This window comes from Schistocerca americana, chromosome 1, assembly GCF_021461395.2.
Source record: "Schistocerca americana isolate TAMUIC-IGC-003095 chromosome 1, iqSchAmer2.1, whole genome shotgun sequence".
NCBI classification, from domain to species: Eukaryota; Metazoa; Arthropoda; class Insecta; order Orthoptera; family Acrididae; genus Schistocerca; species Schistocerca americana.
The window spans coordinates 513218779-513244842 of record NC_060119.1 but is presented as its reverse complement, the minus strand read 5'-3'; the positions used below and the strand labels follow the sequence as shown (position 1 = coordinate 513244842).

The 26064-nt window shown below is 43.6% G+C and overlaps 2 protein-coding genes across 3 annotated transcripts in view; one reads left to right on the top strand and one right to left on the bottom strand.

The window, feature by feature from the left end:
• LOC124605024 (G-protein coupled receptor 143-like) overlaps positions 1–13648 on the bottom strand; it is a 131703-nt gene extending 118055 nt beyond the window's left edge. Inside the window, exon 1 of the mRNA XM_047136528.1 lies at positions 13185–13648. Within this exon, the coding sequence (XP_046992484.1) occupies positions 13185–13334 (150 nt within the window). The 5' untranslated portion in view covers positions 13335–13648. The remainder of the gene's footprint in view (positions 1–13184) is intronic.
• LOC124605040 (ribonuclease P/MRP protein subunit POP5) overlaps positions 1–26064 on the top strand; it is a 156312-nt gene that overhangs the window by 42901 nt on the left and 87347 nt on the right. Inside the window, exon 1 of one of the 2 annotated variants that reach the window (XM_047136529.1) lies at positions 13701–13796. The exons of the other annotated variant lie outside the window; for it this stretch is intronic. Coding sequence (XP_046992485.1) covers positions 13777–13796 — 20 coding nt within the window. The 5' untranslated portion in view covers positions 13701–13776. Of the gene's footprint in view, positions 1–13700; positions 13797–26064 lie in introns of those variants that run through there. 2 annotated transcript variants of the gene reach the window in all.

The following is a 26064-nucleotide window of genomic DNA, read 5'->3' as shown; positions in this document are numbered from 1 at the left end:
TGAGGCTGGGAAGGCATGAAACATGCAACGTGGCAGGTTACGCTTCAGGATTACCTGCTGCCACCGATTGAGTATTTGTATCCATTCCTATTGTGTTCTAAATTGGCATGGAGCTCATCATCAGACTGCAAGAGGAGGTCGTGATGGAAAATAATACCCTGGACCGTATTGAGGCTTTTATGGGGAGTGACGGAAACAGTAATATCACCCAGCCGGTCACAAGCGAGTAGGGATTGGGCTGGAGATGCTGTTTGAATCAAGATTGCACCGCTTCTCATCTTGGACAGCACTGTCCCTTCCCCAAACTTGTCCTCAAGATGTTCAACAAAAATTGAGGCTTCATAGGTAGAAAGGAGTCCCCGTCCATTCTGCTACAGATTAAATACCAAGGCGAATATGACTCTCTTCCTCCCATGTTGTAGCGATGGAGGGAAATGATTTAGGGTCATATCTGTCAGCACTGTTCTCGATCTTGCCCTTCTTAGAGACTGCAGGTGCCATACGGTCACCAGCAAGAGATGACTTAGTCCACTTCATTGTGAATCATCTGCCCTGATGTCACTCACTCCGATTAGGGGCTCTTCCCACAGGTGCCACCCAGCCACAGCAAAGGCCACCTGGCATGATGGCCGTTGCTGGGAGCCCTGATGCACCAGGAAGACAGGCATCTACTCCTTGGCATACGTGGGGAGTTTACAGCTCAGGCATCAGCAGTGGCAGTGAGATCCCTGTGTTGTCAGGGGGCTACCACCAAATGGGTACATGACGGCCCCACCACACCGGAGTGGCTACTGTGTTGGATATTAGGCGCAGAGAAATCCAATACTGTCATGGGAACGAAAGACAGGAGACAATGGAAGAAGATTGCATACCCTGGAAAGTGTCTTTGCCCAAATAGTTGAATTGCAGGTGGAGATGCAAAGCCATGACAAGAGGTTCAGCAGATCAAATCTAAATGCACTATGGATAACTCATGCACCACATAAGGTGTCCTTCTCCATATGGCCTGCACTTCTGCAGAATTTGGAAAATGGCAGGTCAAACCATAAAATGGGACCTGAACTTACAGGACTGAAAAGTGTGAGACCCCCTTTTAGTCGCCACTTACGACACGCAGGAGTTCACAGGGCCAGTATATTGCATCAGCACCTTTCTGTGTAATAAATGGATTTACTACTGCGAAAGACTAACCACCTTCAGTACAGTAAACCACGAGGAAATATGGTGCAGCTGGGAGTCTATGAATGATTTGCCTCATTGTGAGAAAATCCTCCATGATTACCAGCATCTCCAAATGTGCACTCCCTCCAACAGGAGGCCCCTTCAGAAGAGGGGGCACCCGCTTTAGGTGACTGTTCACACCTCATGTCACATCTCCCAAACACCTGACAGAGGTACTAATCGGCAATTTGGGAAGGTAGCAGCTCTGGCAATCACCCCTACCTGGGCCTAGCCTGTACCCGGGGGTACGTGTGAACTCTACTGTCGACGCGGGGCTAGGAAGTATGCGTTACCCAGTCACCCGTTACGCATCAGACACGTGGGCTGACCTTCAGGAGTGCACAGGGATAAAAAGAAAAAGCTGAGCCTCAAACGCCAAAGCAAAGGAAGGACAGGACAAGGCGTACGAAGAAAGAAAAAAGGATCGAAAAAAGAGTGGTGAGACTGCTCCGATGTGAGGCACTGAAAATGTGGAGAACATTCCGAAAAACAGCCCAGACATGTTCCCCGAGGGAGGGGAAAAAGAACAGCAAGAGGACAGACATACAAGAGGACAAACATACAGCATGGAAGGGAAAAGATGCTGCCAAGGCTGGGGCCCCGTGGTAGCCAAGCACGAACCCGCCAAAGAGCGGCGAGCCCCCTACTTATGCATAACAGAATGGATGACTACTCAACTACTAAAACAAGTGATAAGCAGCAGACAAAGGAAAGAGGAAAGATCACTTAGCTTTTGAACAAAGTACTTCTTCATAAGTAACATATAAACACATACTTACAGGGTGGTTGGTAAGGAAATGGAAGGCAAAAGATGTGGGAGATGCAGTTAAGAGACAGGAAAATATGGGAAAGATCATGCTAGGGCAGAACAAGTGGGTGTGTGCTGGAGCATACCAATGGACTGCTAGGAGGAATTATGAGAGAGAAAAAGTGTCAACTGAAGGGTAAGGTGGAGGATTCAGAGCAGGAAAATCAAATTAGGGTCGAATGGTGAAATAAGTCACTCAGAGGCTTCTGTTATCCTTAATTACTCCTTTTCCATATTTTTCTTGGCTAAGGTATGGTAATGCCAACATAAGAGCACCTGGTCATCCAGGTTGGGGGAAGTATTCAGTACTAACAACCCTTTCATGCAAAAACAATAGTTCTGAATCTCTAACCCCTCAAAATAATTTAAGAAAGAACCCTCAATACATAATGCCAAATGACAAATGGACTTGCGAATCGGTATATGGAATGCAAAGCATCTATGGAAACATGGGTGTATAAAAAGACTACAAAATGAATTAGAGGAGTTCGATGCATAAATTGCTGCAGTCCAACAAACAAGATTTCTTGGAGAATACTTACAGAACCTTGGGCAATACACTGTGTTCAATATGTGTAACAGCAAACTACAAATTGAAAAGCATGAATTTGGAACAGCATTTCTCATTACAAAAAAAGCCATCATGTGTGTGACAGTTAATGAGAGAATGTGCTGTGTATGAGTGAAAGGTAGATGGTTCAATTTTTGTAGTGTCAATGTTGAGGCACTTACACATGACACAGAAGGCGTTGTAAAATAGAGTTTCTATTCCTAGAGAATGTGTCTACCACAACACAACATCAAAACTATCCTGGGAGACTTGAATGTCAAAGTAGGAAAAGAGAAATATTGGCAACCATTATCAATGAAAGTCTCCATGAGGAAAACAATGAAAATGGAATCAGAATGATCTCATTTTGTGAATAAGAAAGCATGAATATTACCAGTAAAAGGTTTCCACACAAAGAGACATGGTATATTTAGATGGAAAGACAGGAAACCAAACTGGCCAGATATTAATCTCAAACAGGCACTCGAGTGCCATCAGCGACATTTGTATGTGTTGCAGAGCTGACATAGGCTCAGAACACAGCTTGATGGTTGGATCTATGGTAGTCAAATTGAAAACAAATCACAGAAAATACCATGAACACACAGTACATTATGAAGTTCAACCACCAGGAGACAATCATGAAACTTGTCAGAATCAAGAGTAAAACTAAAGACATAAATGGATACATTACCAACAACAGAATGAATGAAGAACAAATGGTTCAATGGTCCATGCAAAATCATAGTAAATGCTAATATCACAGCCAGGAAGGTAGGTGTGTGTGTGTGTGTGTGTGTGTGTGTGTGTGTGTGTGTGTGTGTGTGTGTGTGTGTGTGTGTGTGTGTGTGTATGGGAGGGGGGGGGGGGAGGAGAATCCCCGTGATATACAGTCACTGAACAGAAACTTCTAAGGAAACACAGATTACTGCACAATAGGAGTAAAACAAAGTGTAGGCCTACAGATAGAGAGAGATGCTGAGTTTGGCTATCAAGGGAGCAATATGTGATGCCTTCAATGACTGCAGTAGCAGATTCTGGTCGTATGTAAAGGCTGTTAATGGCACCAGAGTTAGTTTCCAATCCTTAGCAAATCAGACAGGAACTGAAATTGGATAGCAAAGCAAAAGATGAAGTACTGAACTCTTTTTTTCAAATGTTCCTTTACACAGGAAAACCCAGGAGAATTGTCCCAATTTAATCCTCATACAACTGGAAAGATGAATTAAATAAGTATTAGTGCCAGTGCTGTTGAGAAATAGCTGAAATCATTAAAACTGAACAAAGCCCCGGCCCTGTTGGAATCCCTGTCAGATTCTACTCTGAATCTGTGGCTGAGTTATGCCCTCTTCTCACTATAATCTGTTGTAGATTCCTCAAACAAAAAACTGTGCCCAGTTTATGGATAAAGGCACAGGTCACACCCCTGTACACAAAGGGTAGCAGAAGTGATCCACAAAACTACTATCCTATATCCTTTATATTGATCAGCTGTAGAATTTTAGAACATATTCTGATCTCAAACATAACGATGTATCTTGAATAGAATGACCACCTCAATGCCAACCAGCATGGATTTCAAAAACATCGATCATGTGAAATCCAACTCGTACTTTTCTCACAAGACATACTGAAAGCTTTGGATCAATGCAGTGAGGTAGATGCTGTATTTCTTGATTTCTGAAAAGCATTTGACTCAGTACCACACCTGTGCTTATTGTCAAAAGCAATGGGGTATCAAGTGAAATTTGTGACTGGGCTGAGAACTTTTTGGTACAGAGGACACAGGATGTTATTTTGGATGGAGAGTCATTGTCAGATATAGAAGTAACACATGGAGATGTGTTGGGGCCCTTGCTGTTCATGTTGTATATTAATGATCTTGCAGGCAATATTAATAGTACAATCAGGCTTTTTGCAGATAATGCAGTCATCTATAATGAAGTACTGCCTGAAAGAAGCTGCATAAATATTCAGTCAGATCTTGATAAGATAAGAGTGGTGCAAATATTGGCAACTTGCTTTAAATGTTCAGAAATGTGCAATTGTGTACTTCACAAAATGAAAAAACACAATATCCCATGATTATAATGTCAATAAGTCACGGCTGAAATCAGTCAACTCGTACAAATACCTGGGTGTCATATTTTGTAGGGATATGAAATGGGATGATCACATAGATGCAGTCTTGGGTAAAGCAGTGGTAGACTTGAGTTTATTGTTAGAATACTGGGGAAGTGCACTCAGTCTACAAAAGATACTGCTTACAAATCACTCGTGCAACCGGTTGTAGAGTACTGCTCAAATGTGTGGGTAGTTGCGGGACCCTCTACCCTCCCGACCTGGTACAGAAGCAAATAACCAGAGCCACTTCCTCATCCCCTCAAACCCAGAACCTCCCACAGAAGAACCACAAAAGTGCCCCACTTGTGACAGGATACTTTCCGGGACTGGATCAGACTCTGAATGTGGCTCTCCAGCAGGGATACGACTTCCTCAAATCCTGCCCTGAAATGAGATCCATCCTTCATGAAATCCTCCCCACTCCACCAAGAGTGTCTTTCCGCCGTCCACCTAACCTTCGTAACCTCTTAGTTCATCCCTATAAAATCCCCGAACCACCTTCCTTACCCTCTGGCTCCTACCCTTGTAACCGCCCCCGGTGTAAAACCTGTCCAATGCACGCTCCCACCACCACCTACTCCAGTCCTGTAACCCGGAAGGTGTACACGATCAAAGGCAGAGCCACGTGTGAAAGCACCCACGTGATTTACCAACTGACCTGCCTACACTGTGAAGCTTTCTATGTGGGAATGACCAGCAACAAACTGTCCATTCGCACGAATGGACACAGGCAGACAGTGTTTGTTGGTAATGAGGATCACCCTGTGGCTAAACATGCCTTGGTGCATGGCCAGCACATCTTGGCACAGTGTTACACCGTCCGGGTTATCTGGATACTTCCCACTAACACCAACCTGTCAGAACTCCGGAGATGGGAACTTGCCCTTCAGTACATCCTCTCTTCTCGTTATCCGCCAGGACTCAATCTCCGCTAATTTCAAGTTGCCGCCGCTCATACCTCACCTGTCTTTCAACAACATCTTTGCCTCTGTACTTCCGCCTCGACTGACATCTCTGCCCAAACTCTTTGCCTTTACTAATGTCTGCTTGTGTCTGTGTATGTGCGGATGGATATGTGTGTGTGTGCGAGTGTATACCTGTCCTTTTTTCCCCCCTAAGGTAAGTCTTTCCGCTCCCGGGATTGGAATGACTCCTTACCCTCTCCCTTAAAACCCACATCCTTTCGTGTTTCCCTCTCTTTCCCTCTTTCCTGATGAAGCAACCACTGGTTGCGAAAGCTAGAATTTGTGTGTATGTTTGTGTTTCTATCGACCTGCCAGGGCTTTCGTATGGTAAGTCACATCATCTTTGTTTTTGAACAATAAGATGAACTTCACATAGAAAACTACACTCTCAGGAACACTCCTAACTTCAAATCCGTTGGTGTAAATTTAAATGACTGCAATAGAAGACAAGTCAGATACCAAATTAGGCTATGAAACACAAACAACGTTTACTTTTTCCTTCAAACAAAAACTTCTATCCATCAAACTCCTGAACACGAAAATCAAGCTGAACACAAAACCAAGCTGAAATCTGCAACAAAATCATCTGGCCAGTACTGCTGTATGGAGGAGAAATGTGGAGTGTGGCCAAAAGACAGCACCCAGTCTTAAAAAATTAAGGGCACAGAAATTTTTTTTGGTCAACATTTGAGAAAGCAACAGAAAGGTGGGTCTGCAGATCGGACTTGGTTTTTCAAACAGCACTCTACAGCATTTGCCCCTCAATTAGCTTGCAAGCAATCACGAATCTCTCGCCCAGCACAAAGTCCCAAGTGACTGGAAAAACTGCAGGTAACTGCTGTACACACAAAGGACAAAAGAATGGACCTGTAAAATTACAGACCAATGTCTCTAACATTGGTTTGCTGCAGAATCCTTGAAAAGTCGCTTGTGCGATACTCAGTTTGATCTTTTCTCACATGATATGCTTTGAACTACGGATGAAGAGCATCAGCCAGTTTCACATTTCTAGATTTACAGAAATCCGGTCACAAGAACTGACAACGGCCGGGAGGGTGGTGCGCTGACCACATGACCCTCCATATCTGCATCCAGTGACGCCTACAGGCTGAGGATGACACAGCGATCGGTCAGTACCGTTAGGGTCTTCTGAGACCTGTTCGGACTGAGTTTAGCTTTCAGTTTTAGATTTCCAGAAAGCATTTGGCATGGTGCCCCATTACAGGCTTTTAAAGAAGGCATTAGCATATGGGATAGGTTCACAGATATGTGACTGAATCAAAGACTCCTTAAGTTACAGAACCCAATATGTTGCCCTCAACAGCGAGTGTTCATCAGAGACAAGTGTATCATGAGGAATGCCCCAGGGAAGTGTGACAAGCCCACTATTATTCTTTGTACACGCAAATGAGCTGGTAAACAGGGTGGGCAGCAATCTGTGATTGCAAGCTGGTGACACTATGATGTGTAGATGGTGAGTGAATATAGGAGGATACAAAATGATGTAGATAAAATTTCTAGTTGATATGATGAACAGCAGCTAGCTCTAAATGTAGAAAAATGTAAGTTCATCTGGGTGAGCAGAAAAAACAACACCTAATGTTCGGATACAGCATTTGTAGTGTCCTGCTTGACGGAGTCACATCATTTAAATATCTGGGAGTAACACCGCAAAGCGATATGAAGTGGAATGAGGATGTGAGGACTGCGGTAGGAAAGGCGAATGGTCGACTTCAATTTGTTGGGAGAACTCTAGGAAACTGTGCTTCATCTGTACAGTAGACCGCCTATAGGATGATAGTGGGATATATTCTTGAGTAGTGCTCTAGTGTTTGGGACTGTACCAGGTCACTTTAAGGGAAGACACTCATGCATTTCAGAGGTGGGCTGCCAGATTTGTTACTGGTATGGTCAAAACACATTCAACTGTTATTGACATGTTTTAGGAACTCAAACGGAGATCCCTGGAGTGAAGGCGACATTCTTTTCGAGGAACACTATTGAGAAAATTTAGAGAACTAGCATGTGAAACTGACTGCAGAATGACTCTACTGGCCCTAACGTACATTGCGCATAAGGATCATGAAGATACAAGAATTAGGGCTCATACATAGGCATACAGACAGTATTTTTTCCCCCTTGATCTAGTTGTTAATGGAACAGGAAAGAAAATGACTAATAGTGCTACAGGGTACCCTCCACCATGCACTGTACGGTGGATTGCAGAGTATTTATGTAGATTTAGATGGAACCCGTGGTCTAGGGGTGGCGTCTTTGATTCATAATCAAAACGTCTTAGGTCCCGGGTTCGATCCCCGTCACTGCCTAAATTTTGATAAATAATCAGCATTGGCGGCTGAAGACTTCCGGCATAAGAAGTCAGCCTCATTCTGCCAACAGCCTTGTCAAGGAGGTCGGAGGATCGGATAGAGGTTCAGGGCACTCTCTTGTCCTAGGGGTGGGAAATTGCCCCTAAAGGCAGAAGAATCAGCAATGATCAACGACATGAGGATGCAGAAGGCAATGGAAACCACTGCATTAAAGACACGTAACGTGTATCCACAGGACATGTGGCCTGTAATTGAAGCAGTGTCATGATGATCTCTCCATTGGCAAAAGATTCCGGAATAGTCCCCCATTCGGATCTCCAGGAGGGGACTGCCAAGGGGGAGGTTACCATGAAAAAAGAATGAATAATCAACTGAAGGATAACGTTCTGCGAGTCGGGGTGTGGAATGTCAGAAGCTTGAACGTGGTAGGGAAACTAGAAAATCTGAAAAGGGAGGTAATATCAACAGCAGCAGAAAATGGTATAACAGGTGTAGGATTCGTTATGAATAGGAAGGTAGGGCAGAGGGTGGGTTACTGTGAACAGTTCAGTGACCGGGTTGTTCTAATCAGAATCGACAGCAGACCAACACCGACAACGATAGTTCAGGTATACATGCCGACATCGCAAGCTGAAGATGAACAGATAGAGAAAGTGTATGAGGATATTGAAAGGGTAATGCAGTATGTAAAGGGGGACGAAAATCTAATAGTCATGGGCGACTGGAATGCAGTTGTAGGGGAAGGAGTAGAAGAAAAGGTTACAGGAGAATATGGGCTTGGGACAAGGAATGAAAGAGGAGAAAAACTAATTGAGTTCTGTAACAACTTTCAGCTAGTAATAGCGAATACCCTGTTCAAGAATCACAAGAAGAGTAGGTATACTTGGAAAAGGCCGGGAGATACAGGAAGATTTCAATTAGATTACATCATGGTAGACAGAGATTCCGAAATCAGATACTGGATTGTAAGGCGTACCCAGGAGCAGATATAGACTCAGATCACAATATAGTAGTGATGAAGAGTAGGCTGAAGTTCAAGACATTAGTCAGGAAGAATCAATACGCAAAGAAGTGGGATACGGAAGTACTAAGGAATGACGAGATACGTTTGAAGTTCTCTAACGCTATAGATACAGCAATAGGGAATAGCGCAGTAGGCAGTACAGTTGAAGAGGAATGGACATCTCTAAAAAGGGCCATCACAGAAGTTGGGAAGGAAAACATAGGTACAAAGAAGGTAGCTGCGAAGAAACCATGGATAACAGAAGAAATACTTCAGTTGATTGATGAAAAGAGGAAGTACAAACATGTTCCGGGAAAATCAGGAATACAAAAATACAAGTCGCTGAGGAATGAAATAAATAGGAAGTGCAGGGAAGCTAAGACGAAATGGCTGCAGGAAAAATGTAAAGACATCGAAAAAGAAGGAAGGACAGACTCAGCATACAGGAAAGTCAAAACAACCTTTGGTGACATTAAAAGCAACGGTGGTTACATTAAGAGTGCAACGGGAATTCCACTGTTAAATGCAGAGGAGAGAGCAGATAGGTGGAAAGAATACATTGAAAGCCTCTATGAGGGTGAAGATTTGTCTGATGTGATAGAAGAAGAAACAGGAGTCGATTTAGAAGAGATAGGGGGTCCAGAATTAGAATCGGAATTTAAAAGAGCTTTGGAGGACTTACGGTCAAATAAGGCAGAAGGGATAGATAACATTCCATCAGAATTTCTAAAATCATTGGGGGAAGTGGCAACAAAACGACTATTCACGTTGGTGTGTAGAATATATGAGTCTGGCGATATACCATCTGACTTTCGGAAAAGCATCATCCACACAATTCCAAAGACGGCAAGAGCTGACAAGTGTGAGAATTATCACACAATCAGCTTAACAGCTCATGCATCGAAGCTGCTTACAAGAATAATATACAGAAGAATGGAAAAGAAAATTGAGAATGCCCTAGGTGACGATCAGTTTGGCTTTAGGAAAAGTAAAGGGACGAGAGAGGCAATTCTGACGTTACGGCTAATAATGGAAGCAAGGCTAAAAACAAATCAAAACACTTTCATAGGATTTGTCGACCTGGAAAAAGCGTTCGACAATATAAAATGGTGCAAGCTGTTCGAGATTCTGAAAAAAGTAGGGGTAAGCTATAGGGAGAGACGGGTCATATACAATATGTACAACAACCAAGAGGGAATAATAAGAGTGGACGATCAAGAACGAAGTGCTCGTATTAAGAAGGGTGTAAGACAAGGCTGTAGCCTTTCGCCACTACTCTTCAATCTGCACATCGAGGAAGCAATGATGGAAATAAAAGAAAGGTTCAGGAGTGGAATTAAAATACAAGGTGAAAGGATATCAATGATACGATTTGCTGATGACATTGCTATCCTGAGTGAAAGTGAAGAAGAATTAAATGAATGCTGAATGGAATGAACAGTCTAATGAGTACACAGTATGGTTTGAGAGTAAATCGGAGAAAGATGAAGGTAATGAGAAGTAGTAGAAATGAGAACAGTGAGAAACTTAACATCAGGATTGATGGTCATGAAGTCAATGAAGTTAAGGAATTCTGCTACCTAGGCAGTAAAATAACCAATGACGGACGGAGCAAGGAGGACATCAAAAGCAGACTCACTATGGCAAAAAAGGCATTTCTGGCCAAGAGAAGTCTACTAATATCAAATACCGGCCTTAATTTGAGGAAGAAATTTCTGAGGGTGTACGTCTGGAGTACAGCATTATATGGTAGTGAAACATGGACTGTGGGAAAATTGGAACAGAAGAGAATCGAAGCATTTGAGATGTGGTGCTATAGACGAATGTTGAAAATTAGGTGGACTGATAAGGTAAGGAATAAGGAGGTTCTACGCAGAATCAGAGAGGAAAGGAATATGTGGAAAACACTGATAAGGAGAAGGGACAGGATGATAGGACATCTGCTAAGACGTGAGGAATGACTTCCATGGTACCAGAGGGAGCTGTAGCGGGCAAAAACTGTAGAGGAAGACAGAGATTGGAACACGTCAAGCAAATAATTGAGGACGTAGGTTGCAAGTGCTACTCTGAGATGAAGAGGTTAGCACAGGAAAGGAATTTGTGGCGTGGCGGGCCGTATCAAACCAGTCAGTAGACAAAAAAAAAAGATACCCAATCAGTCTTCAGACATTTACAACTGGCAGGCCGTGTTGTCAGAATGGATCCTGGCAAAATAGTGTAGCACAAATATGGCAGGGAGAGGGAAGCTGCAAGACCCTCTGCAGAGCCAAGAAGTAGATGGCAAAATAAGATGACCTCGGACTGCTGAACAATGGGTACCACTAGACAGTGCAGGATTGTCACTTCCAAAAGAAAATAATGGAGTGAGTGAGTATGAACATTAATAACCTGCGCAAGAACCTCTGTGAAATTTGTTTTCCTCCAAAAGTCACTTTCATTGTGTTGATACAAGAAAAAAGTTCTTTTAATTTATTTTTAGTCTAATTTGTCCTACATGAATTCTTATGACTCTAGCAACAATGGAAAAAGTCAACAGCTAATCAGAGGTAGATGTCCTCTGGATTATTACACTAGCAAGCACAGCATCTTTTAACCTTACAACAATGGCGTTTTTTTTAATTAATTAATTAATTAATTTTTTTGTGGATAAACTGCTAAGCATATAATCATGAGACAACATCTAAAACAATTCCAACCATCCACGAATTTTTTGTAACTTTTAAAGTGGTTAGTTAGTTACCTATTATTCTTTTATCAAAATGATGTGGAACGAGTCGCTTTACAGTATGTGTATTCCAGTACATCATTAATGTAAACATTGACGAAAACATTTTTTAGTCCTACACATGCCAGTACACTTAAAAAAACCCAGTATTTTTAAGGGTTACCAGTTTTTAAATAGAAATTCATCCAGGGAATAGGAGGAGATGTCCAGCAGAAATGATTTTAGGTTAGATTGAGAATTTGTTTAGATAGCTATCGGGTACTTTACTTTATTGAGCAAACAATCAGAGATTTTTGTTGCTGCATATTGAAAACCTTTCTGAGCCACTGACAGCTTTAATAATCGACAGTAAAGGTAATTTTCCCCCTCTCGTGCTGTAGGTATGGATCTCACTGTTCTCAAATTGTGATGGATAATTTATGAATAATTCCATCAGCAAATACGTGTATTATGACAGCGCAATTAATCATGAGGTATGCTACAAGGATACCTCATTATGTCCATGCGTGAATATTGAATATTATTCTTAAAGCTCACTTTTGTGCAATTAATACTTTTGATCTAAATGGTGAGTTATCAGAGAAAATTATTTCGTAAACATTACTGAGTGAAATATGTCAGGAGGTTAATTCATTTGTGCCCAAGATTAGCAATTATATGGAAATCAAAAGTAGCTGACTTTAATTGTTTGAGGAGCTCTGAAAAATGCCTTGTCCAGTTCAAATTTTCATAAATATGCACACCAAAAAATTTTGAGCCTAAATAGATAATAACTTCTGCTCATAGGTATATGTATTTTGGAGAAACTTGTATAAAACAGTACTGCTGGATACAGACAAGTGCCTAAATCACATGTGTTAATTGTAAATCTTATCTGCCACTTGATATACAATTTTAATCACAAACTGCACTTAATAAGGAATGGCACTTAATGCAGCAAAATAAAATTCTGCATGTGCAAAAGCAGATATATTAACTTTAAGTTCTTATAACTCCTAAACATTATTGTATATAAAATGAATTCCATAGGATGCATGTTAAAGTATGGTACGTCATAAACAAGGGGTACTATTGATGAAAATGGAGTGGGTGATTAAAAATACACTTGTCAAGTTTGCATATACCGTACAAAATACATTACAGAATGTTTTAAAAAGATCTTACTACAACATATGTAAAACATTGGCAGAAAAGAACTATGTACGATTTTAAAAACTTTTTGATGCCATGACTAGAAATGAGAGAGGACTGTGTTTGATTGTCATTCAATGATTGTGAAGTACTTCAGAACCTGTTAATAAAAAAAGAAAAAGAAGAGGTGGCCCTATGGCACATTTGAAGTGCGACAACATTGTTGCAAGGGCACCGTCATAAACAATAAGTAGGTACAGTTTTCTGCCAGTTTTAACATTTGAAAATCTCATACGGCTGTTAGGACGACAATGTTAATGTTTATACCTGATATATTGCTCCAAAGATGCCAATTAAGGAAGAAAATAAACAGACTGAATTGTACGTATTGGTATTAAATTCATACATAATAGCCACTGATCTGTCAGTCGAATTCTGTTGGTGGCAACATAGCGTCTGAATTGTAGGATCGGCCATTTTACTACATAAATATAAATTATTTACTGCGGTTAAACAAACGCGCTCGGAAACAAAACCCTACAACATCGTTACATAACATCTGGTTAATTGAAACAGGTGCCACAAGCTGCTTGACAGGTATTACACAGGTATCGATCATTATCGCGCGCCTACAGAGAGAATGTACTCGTTCGAAGAACTTCATAATTCCAGCTTTTGTTCTTAATTCCCCTCAAGTTCGATTTCAAGAACAGCGGAACACGCCAGTCTCCACACTTTCTTTATGAAATGAAATGAATCGCAAGCTGTATGCTCCGTAACTTTAAATAACGACGATGTAGTGGACATCTCGACTAACTCCTCTCTCGATTATGTAACTGTCGATTACGACAAGATCTCAAATCGATTGTAATGTTTGTAAACTGACGTGTGCCGCTATACTCAATATATACATACAAGCATGGTTCGTTTCAAGAATAGGTAAGGCGTGTTTGGTATGAAGTTGTAACGGTTCATTTGCTTAGATAAATTGATACGGTGTTTCTGTTAAGTTTATTGGCTATTGCGTAGCATATTTCCTCTATTTGCAAATACAGTTATTAAGTTGTAAACCAAATGGATTGAAAATGTACGTTATGAGATGAATAAAACCCAATCACAATATGTACAACACAAGTGTGGTGACAGATATTTCTCTCGCGGAAAAAAATATAGACACAAATACCAAAATCTTATGTATATTAAAATTGTGCGAAAGACAAATTGTTGTATCCCTTTCGAACTCAAAAGGGCCTGTGTGTAAAATAAAAATAACTAAATTAGATTTTACCGTCGTTCAACAGTTACAGCAATAGACAACGTCAAGGTACAAGTGTATATAAATATACAAAACGGATTAGTTCATAAAAACAAAAACTACAATAAATTTCAACAAATTGCCAATAAAGTACAATGTTTGAGCTAAAAAATTTGAACAAAACATCTTGCTTCATTAAATTTATTAACTGAGTAAAGAGGATTAATTAATAACCAACTGTACAGACTGTGCTTAAATAATCTAAATGGAGCTTCTACCCATTCTTTAGGCAGTTTGTTGCACATTTTCATACCCATCGCTTCATAGCTGTTCAATGATTTAGATAATCTACAGTAAGGACTGTCAATATGTCTTTTAGTTCTTGTGCCATGAAAGTTCAAATCCTGTTAAAGTTGGTGTTCTGATAAGCTATTCTTTGTAAGCAATAGAAAGGTGTAAATGTAGATGTTTATTACAATTAATATTTCTAGGTCAGTAAACAATAGTTTGCAGTGGGCAAGTTTTTCTAAGTTTGTAATAATCCTAATAACTTTTGAAGCACCAAATATCCTGAACGTAAAAGCCCATACAATATAATGCTGTGAAAAATAGCAAACTAGGCTGTTCTTATGTAAATCAAAGATAAACAATTTTTTAAATTTTTTTAACAGGAACACAACTGTAGAAAACCTTGCCCTAACGTACTCATAGTGTGGATTGTAGGACAATTTACTATCAGTGATAATATCTAAAAAGTTACACTGCTGAAACAATCTTCAACTGCGAGATCACTCAAACTAAATACAATTTGTTAAGTTTTACTCTCATTGAGCAGGAATCCATTAGCATGAAACCAGATTGATACTTTTGATAGGGTGTCTTTAGTCATAGTTCGAAGAGTGTGAAAGTCTCGACTGATAGTGAAAACGTGGTTTCATCGGTGTACAGAATGGAGTGAGAATTTATATAAAATGACAAATCATTTATCATTGTTGTTGTGGTCTTTAGTCCTGAGACTGGTTTCATGCAGTTCCCCACGCTATTCTATCCTGTGCAAGCTGCTTCTTCTCTAAGTAACTTACTGTAACCTACACTCTTCTGAACCTGCTTAGTGTATTCATTTCTTGGTCTCCCTCTACGGTTTTTACCCTCCACGCTTCCCTCCAAATCTAAATTGGTGATCCCTTAATGCCTCAGAATGTGTCCTACCAACCAATTCCTTCTCCTAGTCAAGTTATGCCACAAATTCCTCTTCTCCCCAGTTCTGTTCAGTACCTCCTTATTAGTTATGTGACCTACCTGTCTAATCTTCATGACTCATATGTAGCACCACATTTCGAAAGCTTCTATTCTCTTCTTGCCTAAACTATTTATCGACCATGTTTCACTTCTGTACATGGCTACACTCCATACAAGTACTTTCAGAAAAGACTTCCTGACACTTAAATCTATAATTGATGTTAACAAATTTCTCTTCTTCAGAAACGCTTTGCTGCCTGTGACAGAATTAAGACATCAGCAAACCTCATCGTTTTTATTTCTTCTCCATGGATTGTAATTCTTGCTCCAAATTTTTCTTTTGTTTCTTTTACTGCTTGTTCAGTATACAGATTGAATAACATTGGGGATAGGCTACAACACTGTCTCACTCCTTTCTCAACCACTGCATCCCTTTCATGCCCCCCACCCCAGGGGGCTCATGGTCCTTTCACGTGTACGTGTGTGGCGAGCACGGGTCGACGAGGTATTGCAGCCTCCCTTCTTTCCCGTGCAGCATTTCCTTTCCCTTCCCCTCCTTTCCTGTCCTTGCTCCTTCCCCTCCACCCTCTCCTCTCCCTCTCTTGGTGTGCTTCTTTATGTTGGCCCCACTATCCTCCTGGTTATGTTGGCTTTGCAATTTGGTTTTGTTGTGTAATTACCTCATCCTTTTGGCATTCTCTGGTCCCCCTCTGGAGTTCGACCTTCATTACTAAATTTCTGATCCGTAACGAGAGCCATTTGGGGAAAGCACCTTACCTAATGTCTCCGACATGTGCCCTCCTTGTTCCTTTCACCTTTTCCTTCACGTTGTTGTCTGATGCTAGGGTGCATAGCCAACACAGTAGCCAGCCCGTGTGGTGGGGTTGCTATCTACCCTTTTGGTTGAGCCCCCTGAAAACACAAGGATCACACTTCTGATACCTGAGCTGTGACCTCATGTAAGCCTAGGAGTGGTTACTTGTCGTCCTGGACCATCGAAAATCCCGGCAATGGCCGCTGTGCCAGATGGCCCTTGCTGTGGTTGGGTGGCGCCTGTGGGGAGAGCCCCTGATCAGAGTGGATGGTATCAGGGCAGACGCTATGCAAATGAAGTTCATATGGATCCAGAAATCTGGCTGTTCTTCTATGGCTGTCTCTTTGCTTGGAAATGATTCTTTTAGTGCTGCTTTTTCTGCCCCTTCGGCCTTCCCTTCCGTGGCTACCCCCTAGGGGGAGGGTCAGGCTCGTCAGCAAGGGACGACACCTTTCCTCCGCTATCTGGTTTGCACCAGGACAGATGGGGATACTTTCACCAATACCAAACTTTATTTTTTGTGGAAGGCATTGAAGACAAATTTGGTGAAGTGGACTCTCTGAGCAAGATGCGGTCAGGTTCGTTGTTGATCAAAACTGCTTCAGCTGCCCAGTCTGTGGCCCTTCGTGCCTGTAACCATCTTGACACAATTCCTGTGTCCATTACCCCCCTGCCAGTCTTTGAATGTGGTTCAAGGTGTAATTTTTCACGGGGACCTCATCCTTTAAACTGATGAGGAACTTAGGGACAATCTCGGGCGGCGGGGTATTCAGTTTGTTCGGCGTGTTCAGAAGGGTCCGAAGGATGATCACATTGGTACTGGTGCCTTTATCCTGGCCTTTGAAGGGGATACCCTCCCTGAGAAGGTCAAGATTATGGTTTATAGATGTGATGTGAAGCCGCACATCCCACCACCTATGAGATGTTTTAAGTGCTTGTGTTTTGGCCACATGTTTTCCCGCTGTTCGCAGGCCCCTCTCTGTGGTAACTGTAGATGTCCACTCCATGAGGGGAGCTCCTGTGTTCCCTCTCCTGTGTGTGTCAATTGTCATGGCAATCATTTTCCACGTTCATCGGATTGCCCAACTTATAAGAAAGAAAAGAAGGTACAGGAGTATAAATCCCTTGATCGTCTAACCTACACTGAGTCTCATAAGAAGTATGCACGTCTTCATCCTGTGTCCATGACGTCTAGCTATGCTTTAGTTACATCTTCACCCCTTCCTCCCCCCTCCTTACCCCAGTCCCAAACCCCTCTCCTCCCCCCCTCCCCTGCGGCTCCCACACCATTACCTCTGGGCACCGTTCCCCCTCCCCAGCTGGAGAAGTGTCCCACTTCTTTGGCGTCTGCCAGTCAGGGGTGCCCCTCCCAGGATCCCCCTTCCCAGCACCTTCCAGGCCAAAGGTCTGCTGCCACATGACAACCACGGTTTGTGGGTCCCCAGGTCGCCCGTTCTCTTTGTGTTCCAGATCTTGCTGCAGCTGGCTCCTTTTTGCTGCACAGCCTTCCTTGGTCTCAAACAGAAAAGAAGAAGAAACATAAGTCCTGGGACAAGGAGCCTTTGGTGCCACCAGAGGTCCTGTCCCCACCTTCACAACCTGACTCTGATTTGTTGTTCATGGATGTCACCCCATCTTTGTCGGTGACGGATGGTGACCCGGCGGCATAACTGGCTTTAGCCTGTTCACCCCCCATTTGAATCATCGTTCTGTGGTTATCCAATGGAATTGTAATGGATACTATCGTCACCTTCTGGAGTTGAAATCCCATATTTCGTTTTACTCTGCAGCTTCTGTGGTTCTACAGGAATTTCATTTTACTGATGATCACTCACCGACACTCCATGGGTTCCATGCTTTCTGTCGAAATTGGGTTGCCCCCCTGCAGGCCTCTGGTGGCGTTTGTACATTGGTTCCTATGAACGTTGCTAGCACTTGGATTCCTCTTCAAACTACATTGGAAGCGGTTGCTGTTAGGGTTCTCCTGACAGGACTCTTACGCCTGATGCCTTAACTGCCCTTCTTCAGCAACCTCCTCCTCCCTTCCGCCTCCTTGGGGATTTTAATGCTCATCATCCCTTGTGGGGCAGTGCATTTCTGTGTAGTCAGGGTCTTCTCATATACCAGTTTCTTGCAGACAATGACTTGTGCCTTCTTAATGATGGCTCTCCTGCTCATTTCAGTGCTGGTCATGGTACCTTTTCTGCCATTGATCTTTCTCTTTCTTCTCCCTCCCTCCTGCCTTCATTCCACAGGTCGCCACATGATGACCTTTGCAATAGTGACCACTTCCTGTTGATTCTCTCGCTCCCTTCCCACTCCCCGAGGGACAGGTTACCTTGTTGGTCTTTCCAATGTGCCAATTATTCTCTATACACTGCACAGGTTGTTCTGTCTCCCTTTTTGTCGGGTTGTATTGATGACATCCTCCATGATGTGTCTGGTGCAATTGTTCGCGCCTCTGGCCTTGGTATCCCATGCTCATCCAGTTCATTTTGCCGCCGACAAGTCCCATGGTGGAGTCCGGCCATTGCTATTGCCATCCGTGATTGCCGTCAAGCTTTACAACACCTTAAGAGGCACCCACACGCTGTCAATCTTATTACCTTAAAACACCATCGTGCCAAAGCCCGTTACTTAATCAAATGGAGCAAACGGATGTGTTGGGAACGCTTTGTTTCTTCCCTTGGTTCTACTGTCCTTATGTCACGGTTATAGGCTATGCTTCACTCTCTCCAAGGTTGCCATCAGCCATCTACCCTCCCGGGCCTTGCCCTCCTGGGTGGCCCTTGCACAGACCCTTTGGTTCTTGTGGAACATGTTGGGACCCATTTTGCAACAACATCAGCAACAACTTCCTATCCGGCTGCTTTCCTTCACCAGAAATAGCGGGCCGAAGCTTCCGTCTTATGTTTTACCCCTTGTCAGTCAAAGTCTTACAACGAACCTTTTACTGAATGGGAACTTCTTTCCGCACTTTCTTCTTGTCATGATATGACCCCTGGCCCAGACTCCATTCATAACCAATTGCTTCAACATCTCAGTGCTCCACAACGACAACATCTTCTCCAGGTGTTTAACTGTATTTGGCTCCAGGGTGACTTCCCATCTCAATGGAGGGATAACATCGTGGTTCCCATCCTTAAACCTGGTAAGAACCCCCTGTTTGTTGAAAGCTATCAGCCAATTAGTCTGACAAATGTTGTTTGCAAGTTACTTGAACGGATGGTAGCCCGTCAGCTCAATTGGGTCCTTGAATCTCAGGATCTATTGTCCCCTTACCATTGTGGCTTCCGAGAGGGACGGTCTCTGATTGATCATTTACTTCTCTTGGAATACACAGTTTGGCAGGCTTTTTCCCAGCTCCACCATTTGGTTACAGTATTTTTCGACCTTCGCGAGACCTATGACACTGCTTGGCGCCATCACATCTTTCTTACATTTCATGAGTGGGGTCTTCGGGGCCCACTCCCGATTTTTATCCACCAGTTCCTGTCCCATCAGTCGTTCAGGATTCGGGTTGGTACTGTTTTTAGTTCTCCACGGAGCCAGGAGAGTGGCATCCCACAGTGTTCCGTATTGAGTGTACTTCTATAGATGGACTAGTGGCGTCTGTCAGTCCTTTGGTCACCCCTGCTCTGTATGTGGATGATTTCTGCATTTGGGTTAGTTCTTCTTCGATGGCCTCTGCAGAGCGGCAGCTCCGAGGAGCTATATGGCATGCCTATGCATGGACCCCCTCACACTAGTTTCAATTATCTCCTTTAAAACCTTGGGTGGTCCACTTCTGTCACCGTACTATGGTCCACCCTGATCCGGGGCTCTACCTCAATCCACAACAATTACCTGTGGTCCCACAGTTTCGTTTCCTGGGTCTTCTTTTCGACAACAAGCTCACTTGGCTGCCTCATATCAGACTTCTGAAGGTAGGATGTTTCCATAAACTCAATGTCCTTCGTTTCCTTGCCCACACCTCTTGGGGTGCTGACCACTCCAGCCTTTTCCGCCTTTATCGGGCTTTAGTGCTGTCTCGCTTGGACTATGGTTGTCAAGTTTATGGTTCAGCTGCTCCTTCCACACTGCGCCTCCTGGATCCGGTCCACCATTGTGGTATCCGTTTGGCTACCGGTTCCTTCCCTACTAGCCCTGTTGAGAGTCTCCTGGTTGAAGCTAGGATCCCCTTCTTTCTCTTCGGCGGTCCCAGCTTCTGGTTTCTTATCCAGTTGCTGTCCATTCCTCTCCCACTCATCCTTCCTATTCTATCCTGGTCCCAGACCAAGGACGTCCCCCACCTGATTCCCGATCTCGGGCGGGTTTACCGGTTGGGCTCCGCCTTGCGTCTCTTTGCCATGACTTTCCGCTTCCTTCTTTGTCCTGTCTCCCACATACATCCCCCCCCCCCCCCCCCTCGCATCCCTTGGTTAGTTCCTTGGCCTTGTTTTTTCCGAATTTTATGGGAGTTTCGGGATGCTGTTATTTTCTACACCGATGGCTCTAAATCTGCTGATCGTGTGGGATAGGCCTTCACATCCTCTGTTGGCATGGAAAATCATCTCCTGCCAACTACATGTGGGATGTTTACTGCGGAATTAATGGCAATTTCCCAGGCCCTTACCTATATTACACAGCCCCAACTCAACCACGTTTTGTTATGTGCAGACTCAATGAGTGGCCTTCAAGCTATTGACCGGTGTTTTTCCCGCCATCCCTTGGTCTCAGCCATCCTTGACAGTCTCGCTGATCTTCACCATGCTGCTTGTTCCGTTGACTTCCTTTGGGTCCCTGGCCATGTGGGTATCCCAGGTAATAAGCTTGCTGATCGTTTGGCTGGGGGAGCAGTCACTTACCCCCCCTTTCTCTGTAACCCCTCCTGTGGTGGATTTATGGCTTCACATCAAATTCCACTTTGCACAATCATGGGCCAACTCTTGGGAGGCTACCTCCCTGTCTAATAAACTTCATGTGATTAAGGTGACACCTGTCCCATGGCGTTCTTCCTTGTGCCTCTCCTGAAAGCACCCGACCACCCTGTGTTGTCTCCTCATCAGCCATACCAGGCTGACCCATGATTTTCTTTTGCGTAATGAGCCACCCCCAATTTGTGGTTGTGGAGTCTTCCAGTCAGTACCCCCACATTTTGGTGAAATGCCCCCTTCTTTTGGCTCTGCATGCTAAGTATAGACTTTCCCGCACTTTACCTTTAGTATTGGCAGACGATTCCCGGATGATTGAACTGGTTCTAAGTTTCCTCTGTGAAAGTGGTTTTTATTTTCGGTTCTAAGGTTTTTAATCTCCCTCTGGAGTAGGGGCAGGGCGGTGAGGGTTGGGGTGTCTCCCACTATAAGCTGTGTTTGGAAATTCCTGACTCCCTTCTCTGGCCAAGATCCTCTTTTCTCTCCTTTTTACTCTGTTTTTATCACTCTGTTTTAGATTTGGTTAGTCTCTTTTTCCAATACGCACTTTTACATTCTAGCAGTTGAATGCTTTTGAATAGCAGGTGGTCTTGCCTGTACTGCTTCAGGGGTGAGACATTTCCTGCCTCTTGCATAGCCTTGGGGTTGCCCAATTACTGACTTCACTTCTTTTGTTTTCACCATTGGAAACACGACTGCACTTTTACAATGTTTTTTTTTTAGTCTTTTACCTTTTATCGTTATGACTCTTTTGAGATGTAAATCCGTTCGAATGGACCACCTTTGAAACAAGGGACTGATGACCTTGCTGTTTGGTCCCTTCAACCCCAATCAACCAACCAACCAACCATTGTAAATAAGCAGAAGAGGCTCAGGTGATACCCTTCTCTTCTCAGAATTGTGAGTGAACAATGCCGCCTTTACTGTGAGGGAGCTAGATCGTGCACTCATTTAATCCTGATCCGCCGCCCCACCGCCAGATGCATTTACAACCTCATCTGGGCAGAGGGCATGTTTCCTGGATGCTGGCATGAAGCCACTGTCATACCTGTCCGTTAAGGACAACCACCTTTCTTCTAGCTACAGCCCCATCTCTCTCACCAGTTGTGTTTGCAAGGTGATGGAATGTATGATTCATGCCCGGCTGTTATGGTGACTTGAGTCTTTCAATTTGCTAACCACTGCACAATGTGGTATTTGAGTGTGCCGTTATGCACTTGACCACCTCGCCACTTCCTCCACCCATGTCATGAATTTTTTCCTGTGGAAATCCCAGGCTGTGGCCATGTTTTTTAATTTGGAGAAGGCTTGTGACACCTGCTGGAAAACTGGCATCCTCTACATATGGGGCTTCCGTGGCCACCTACCCCATACCCTTCAGGAATTTTTATGAGACTGAGTATTCAAGGTCCGTGTGGGCTCTGCCTTGTGGGACACCTTTATCCAGACAAACGGTGTGCCTCAGTGTTCCGTCTTGAGTGTCGTCCTCTTTACTATTACCGTTAACCCTATAATGACCTGTCTCCTGCCGAGTATCTCCGGTTCCCTTTTGTTGATGATTTTGCCAGCTGTTGCAGTTCTCCATGGACCTGTCTCACTAAACGGTGCCTTCAGCGATGTCTTGATCGTCTTTACTCCTGGAGCATCAACAATGGTTTTCATTTTTCCACTGACAAAACTGTCTGTATGAATTTCTGGCTGCACGACTTCTTTCTCCCACCATCTTTGCATCTAGGGCCTGTTGCTCTCCAGTTCGTTGAAACTATGAAATTCATGGGGCTCATGCTTGATAACAACCTCTCTTGGTCCTGTCACTTGTCTTACCTGGCAGCCCACTGTACGCCCTCCCACAGTATCTTAAGTGTCCTTACTGGTACTTCATGGGATGTAGATCGAATCACTGTCCTCCATTTGTACTAGTCCCTCGTCAGTTCGAAACTAGACTATGGGTGCTTTTTTTATGGGTCTGCACATCCGTGCCTCTTACACCATCACAACACTGTCCACCATAGTGGCATCTGTTTGGTTACTGGCACCTTTTACACTACGCCAGTTGAGAGTCTGTATGCAGCAGCTGCTGAACAACTGCTGTCCTACGGCTGTGACTTTCTCCTCAGCATATACCCATGCCATTTGTCTGCCATATGTGGCCACCCATCCTATGCCTCCTTTGATTACTCCTTTGATTGCCAGTATGGGGCACATCCCTCTTTTCTGTTACCTCCTGGAATATGCTTTCGGCTCTTGCTCCAGCAGCTTAACTTCACACTACCTGCAACTTTCACGGAGGGTGTGAACCCTTCACCGTCCACAGCTCATGGTCTAGGGGCTAGCATTGCTGCCTCTGGGTCAAGGGGTCCCGGGTTCGATTCCCAGCTGGGTTGGGGTTTTCACTGCCCGGTGACTGGGTGTTTGTGTTGTCCTCATCATTTCATCATCATCATCATCATCATCATTTGTGAGAGTGACTAGATTCGATTGTGAAAAGGAAATGGACTGTGTAAAAATCGGGACTTTGTATGGGCACTGATGATTGTGCAGTTGAGAGCGCTACAAACCAAATAACGTTGTGAACCGTTCACCACCTTGGCTTCATGTGGCGACTTGTTTTCACCTTGATCTTCATTTGCTTCGTAAAGACATTACTCTGTTGCCTTCAGTTTCATGACCTTCGCATTAAATTTTGTGATGGTACCTTATTGTACACTGATGGCTCTCGGACTGACTGCGATTTTGGGTGTGCCTTCATCGGTGGCACCGATGTTTTTCAGTATTGGCTTCAGGCGCACTGCTCAGTATTTACAGCTGAGCTCTTTGCGAACAACAGGCCATGGACTACATCTGGTGACACGTGCTTTTCAATTATGTCCTCTGCTCAGACTCTCTCGGCACTCTTCAAAGTCTCTGTGCACTGTACACCGCCCATTTCTTAGTGCAGTGGGTCCAGGAAGACTGTCACTTGCTCACTCTTGATGGAGCCACTGTGATATTTATGTGGGTTACCGGTCATGTCGTTCTGCCAGGAAACAAGGGTGCTGCCACGGGTGCAGTCCTCATACCTCAGCCCACTAGTTCCTATATTCCCTCAAATGACCCCTGTGTTGCCGTTTGTCAGGAGGTGGTGTCACTTTGGCATTGCTATTGGTCCTTCCTTCATGGGAATAAGCTCCAGATTATAAAGCCTCTCCCAGTGACTTGGATGACCTTCTCTCGCCCCTCCCGCTGGGAGGAGGTAATTTTAACTAGGTGGTGTATAGGGCACTGCCTTTCTAGCCATCATCATGTGTTAAGTGGTGCTCCCCCATCACTTTGTACACATTACACCCAAGTTTTAACAGTCTGCTATTCCTGACAGAATGCCCATGTTTCAACTGTTTACGCTCCCATTTTGGTTTGCCGTCTGAGTTATCGGCCATTTTAACAAACGACCCACAGGCTGTCGACTGTGTTTTACTTTTTATCTGTCATAGCAATATGGCAAAGGCCATTTAATTTTTAGTTCTGTACCGCAATTTCCATATGGTGTCTTTTATAGCCCACGTCCCTTTTTTTAGCTGTCTTTACTTACATCACTTGGGGTTGGTGTATAGTCGTTTTTTAACTCCTTTCTGTCTTCGTGTTCTACATTTTTGACTTGGGCACATATGACCCCAGTTGTTTTTACACCCTAAACCCAAACAAAACAAAATCTACATGTCCAACCTCTGTGATTGCTCTTGTTGGAGATGTCCATTCCTCTTCAACTTAACTGCCTGCTGTGGTATATATTCTTGCAGTATCTACAGCTTCAGAGAACTTCATACAGCATTAGCATTCCTGAGTACTTTATTTTCCCACTTATTGTCATGTTCACGCTTCCCGATGATTCTTTTAAACTCCAGCCTACTCTTAATCATAATTAAATTATGATACAAGTTTACATCTACTGCTGGGTATGTTTTACTTCCAGTACCAGATTTTGGAATCTCTGTCTCACCATGATTTAATCTAGTTGGTGTCTTCCCATGTCTGTAGGGATTATCCAATTAAACCTCCTCCTCTTGTGATTCTAAAGCAGTGTACTTACTGCTACTGGCTCAGATTTATCACAGAGCTCATGGCCTTTCTCTACTCTGATTCTGTACAGGTTGGCAGCCAGTCAAGGAGTATTTTCAGGAACTGGTTTCAAAAATGGAGTACCTATCTTGCGCTTGTATGTGATGGAGACACTTAACATTTATAATGTCATCTCTCTTGGACACCTATGTGCTACTTACAGCATTTTTGTAAGGCCTGCGTGTTATAGGCAACTATTAATATCACCATTGTTTGCCTTGATGTTGTAACCTGTATGTGTCCTAAGATCCGATGATGGCGGCTTTAGTTTCGCCGAAACTGGTAATCATGGAATAAAAAGAATTCTTGCGATCTTGGTTACCAGTTTTACTTTACAAGTTTTCTCCCAGAATAACTTCACATGTGACAATGTGGCCCAAACTTCCTGCCTTGAGACAGCTCTGTCCTGTTAAAGCTGCTGACAAGAGACGCCTGCTGCCCTCTTCTGAAGATGCTGTTGAATTCAAACCATTGGTTTAGCCAATAGCAAGCATGGGGTGCAGGTCACATTTGTGGCTACTGGAGGGTTCTGGAGAGCAGAACATGGAGAACATATTTGCTTCTCTCTCTTGTGATCTAGATCTCAATAAGAACAGATGTCTTTCTTGGGAGGCAGAGCCAATGGCTCTGTGCTCCATGACCAGCCACCAGCAGAATTTAACATGAATCACCACCTCTCCCGTTGGCCTGTTCTTCAGTTTGTTTGATGTCCTGACTGGACTACGCCTAGTAACTTCCTACCCTAGATGCACTCCATGTACTCTATATATTGAAATATATGCTGTTTATTTGAGCTAATTGCCTGTTCTCATTTATCATCTCCCTGGATTCCCACTACCAAGCCCTGACCACATGACAAACTCGTACTGCTTAGTCCTTACTCTCCCTGAA